At 39.6% G+C, this 2935-nt stretch overlaps 1 protein-coding gene across 1 annotated transcript; it reads right to left on the bottom strand.

The window, feature by feature from the left end:
• Positions 1 to 468: 468 nt before the first annotated feature.
• Positions 469 to 2716, bottom strand: LOC113279307 (protein NRT1/ PTR FAMILY 5.4-like). The gene is made up of 4 exons (XM_026528006.1): positions 2557 to 2716; positions 2224 to 2441; positions 1604 to 2127; positions 469 to 1306 (listed from the first exon to the last, which is right to left on the bottom strand). Exons 1-4 carry the CDS (start codon positions 2714 to 2716, stop codon positions 469 to 471), a joined length of 1740 nt encoding a protein of 579 aa, XP_026383791.1.
• Between the last annotated feature and the right edge of the window lie 219 nt (positions 2717 to 2935).

Raw genomic sequence — 2935 nt, 5'->3', positions numbered from 1 at the left:
GACCGTTGGTGTACATCTATTCTGCACCGTCAGATGCGTTTCAGGAGATACTAAATAACACGTGTGTTTCACATGTTTGACGGCAACTTACGCCGTTAAGTAAATATAAATTAATTTTAATTATAATAATTTTCTTAACTGTCAAGAAGGTCAATGACGGTCCTGAGACCCAAACTCTAATTAAAATTTTCACAAGACCCAAACTCAAAGTTGGTCACAAAGTTGAGACCCAAAGTCTAATTGTCCCTATATTTTAGTAGTTATTAGTTTAGTTATAATCTTAATTAGGATTTGGGGGCAAATTAGTAATGTCTACACTTTAGGACATCCCTTATAAGTATAGGTAGATGGCCTTATAAAACAATGGTCCCAAAAATAAAAGGCTGGTCCCAAAAAAACGGTTCATGTCTAACTGCAATGCAAGGTAATAAAATCCATCGAGCACAAGCAATTGAAAAATCCAAACAATCAGAGTAGTACATCTGCAACAGTTTTCTTGTATAAGTAACACCTAGAAACAACTATATAAACACCAAGCGCAAAAGTACATAAACCTGCTAATAACCAGTAGTAATAATCAAGGTGAGCTCTATTAAGATTGTCCCCCAACCATTCATCTCCATTTTCTGAACTCGCAAATTTTACAACTGAGATGATAAGGCTGCTTAAAAAACTCCCAACACCAAGAACACTTAGGTACACTGCAGCTCCCATACTTTTCATCTCATCAGGCATTTGATCATAGAAGAATTCTTGTAAGCCAACAATAGTAAACACGTCTGCAACTCCTAATATTACGTATTGAGGCAGTAACCAACAAACACTCATAGGAATTGTTACAGTGGGTTGATCAATCAGACCATATTGCGTTGCAACTTGAACTCGCTTGGACTCTACTAAAGCTGCTGCTACCACTGAAAGTGTTCCAAAAAATATTCCAACCCCAATTCTTTGAAGCATTGTTATTCCAGACTGGATTCCTGTCCAGCTTCTTGCTATTGGAACTAGAATTCGGTCATATATAACGACTGTGGAGATTATTGTCAAACCGGTTATCACATGCAGTGAAGCTGAGGGTATCCGGAAGCCGTGAACAATCCTTCTGTCCATTGAACTTCCTTGCTTAGTAAAATATGTGCCTGTTTGAGCAAAAATTACGGCGAAAGACAAGCAACTCAACCAAATGGGGACTAAACGAAGTAGGAGCTTTGCATCTTCTACTTGGGTAACAGAGCAAAGCCTCCAGTCACTTTTCGTGTCACTTGATGTATCCATCTTGTCCTTGATTGCAGCTTTTTCCAAACACCTGAAGGATTTTGAGACAGATAATCATCAACTGGCTAGATTCTCATACATTCATACACCCATATTCGGGCATCAGCATTCATGCAGCTAGTCATTAGACACTATATATATATATACACACACACTAAATAGGAAGCTATGCTTGCCAGCCCAACAATGCACCCCTTTTCCCCCTCCGGGACATGGAAATCAAGGAGAAGGGGTCTGGAAGGTTATGCGGTATGCCTCTCTTGCCCCCCTCTCAATCACTGGAGGGGTGAGCCTCAATTGAAACACCAGCGTTTAGGAATGCACTTACTTGAGTTGATTAGTGGGAGTGACGATCTGTCCCTTGGATGCTAAACCAGCATCATTTCGGTTTTCTTCCTCATACAATGGAACCCCATCCTTTGAGACAAGTAGATGGCGTTTACGGTAAGCTGCAACAAACACTTGCACAATTCGAACTAATGGACTTCCTTTAGGAACATGAGTACGATAGGATCGTGAACCTAACAAAAAAATAACCAGTGCAAGTACCATCGCAAGTGCAGGAAAACTAAACCCGATCATCCAACCTACGTTTTCTTGAATGTAAAATACAACTAACAGACCACCTGTAGATCCACTACATAGTCCAAAGTACCACCAGTTAAAGAATGAACCTTTTGCTTTCTTTTCCTCTCGAATACGTTCATCGAATTGTTCCGCGCCAAATGTTTGCACACATGGTTTATGGCCACCTTCTCCTATTGCGACAAGATATAGCGAGATGAAGAAAACCCAAAATTGAAATTTTAGTGGAATCAAAGTGGATACGGAGAGCGTTAACATAACTAGTCCCTACATTCAGAAAAATCCCATATCAGAATCTCAAGCAAATGCCTCAAAAATGCGCATATGTTTTTAGAGTAATTGTAGGTCAAAGGTATAACCCACCATGACATAAATGATGGAAGAGATGAGAATTGTGTTGAACCGGCCTAGATAGGAATCAGCAATGATAGCTCCTAACAATGGAAGCAGAGTTGCTACACCTGACCAAACGTTGACGTTTTGGGCAGCTTTGGCCGTGGACTGACCAAGTACATCAGTGAGATAAGTGATGAGGTTTCCCGATGTTCCATAAAATGCAAATCTCTCTGCAACTTCAACACCTAACTCATGCCACACAATTATATGTACTTCAGATGAATTTTTAACGCCTGTAGTAAAACATTACATAGCTGGAATTTGATCAATGATCGGAAAGATGGGGGTGGATGAACTTACCGATGATATAAATCGCTGATTTCCATCCTCCCTTTATGAGTTGAACTGGTTGTGCATGCTGATCACTAGAAATCCTCAATCCTATGCCTTGATCATCCGCATCGCCATTAACATGAACATTATTATCCGTCAAGAGTGGGTTCTTTGTAGAACTCTCCATCTCTTCGTATACACTGGATGGATGATGAAAATGTTGATGAATCCAGAAATAAATGATCAAAAAAGAGAGAGCTTATTTTTGTAAGTTTTTCTATTTCCAGCTATATGTGGTGGCGGTGGTTGCTTAAAGTTAAAACTTTATATTAACATAACGTTGGTCACGTTGTCACAACGAGGATGATGACAGAGATCAATTAGTTTGACTAAAAAACTTTAGTGA

This window comes from Papaver somniferum, chromosome 5 (genome assembly GCF_003573695.1).
Source record: "Papaver somniferum cultivar HN1 chromosome 5, ASM357369v1, whole genome shotgun sequence".
Classification (NCBI taxonomy): domain Eukaryota; kingdom Viridiplantae; phylum Streptophyta; class Magnoliopsida; order Ranunculales; family Papaveraceae; genus Papaver; species Papaver somniferum.
The sequence above is the reverse complement of the archived record's forward strand: the minus strand, read 5'-3'. Positions and strand labels throughout refer to the sequence as shown.

Bases quoted from the DNA above. Each gene is read 5' to 3' on its own strand.
- LOC113279307 (XM_026528006.1), bottom strand. From the start codon at position 2,716: ATGGAGAGTTCTACAAAGAACCCACTCTTGACGGATAATAATGTTCAT. The intron at 2,442-2,556 runs GTAAGTTCATCC...GGCATGAGTTAG, and splicing joins ATCAGCGATTTATATCATCG to GTGTTGAAGTTGCAGAGAGA. The intron at 2,128-2,223 runs GTGGGTTATACC...TTCTGAATGTAG, and splicing joins CTTCCATCATTTATGTCATG to GGACTAGTTATGTTAACGCT.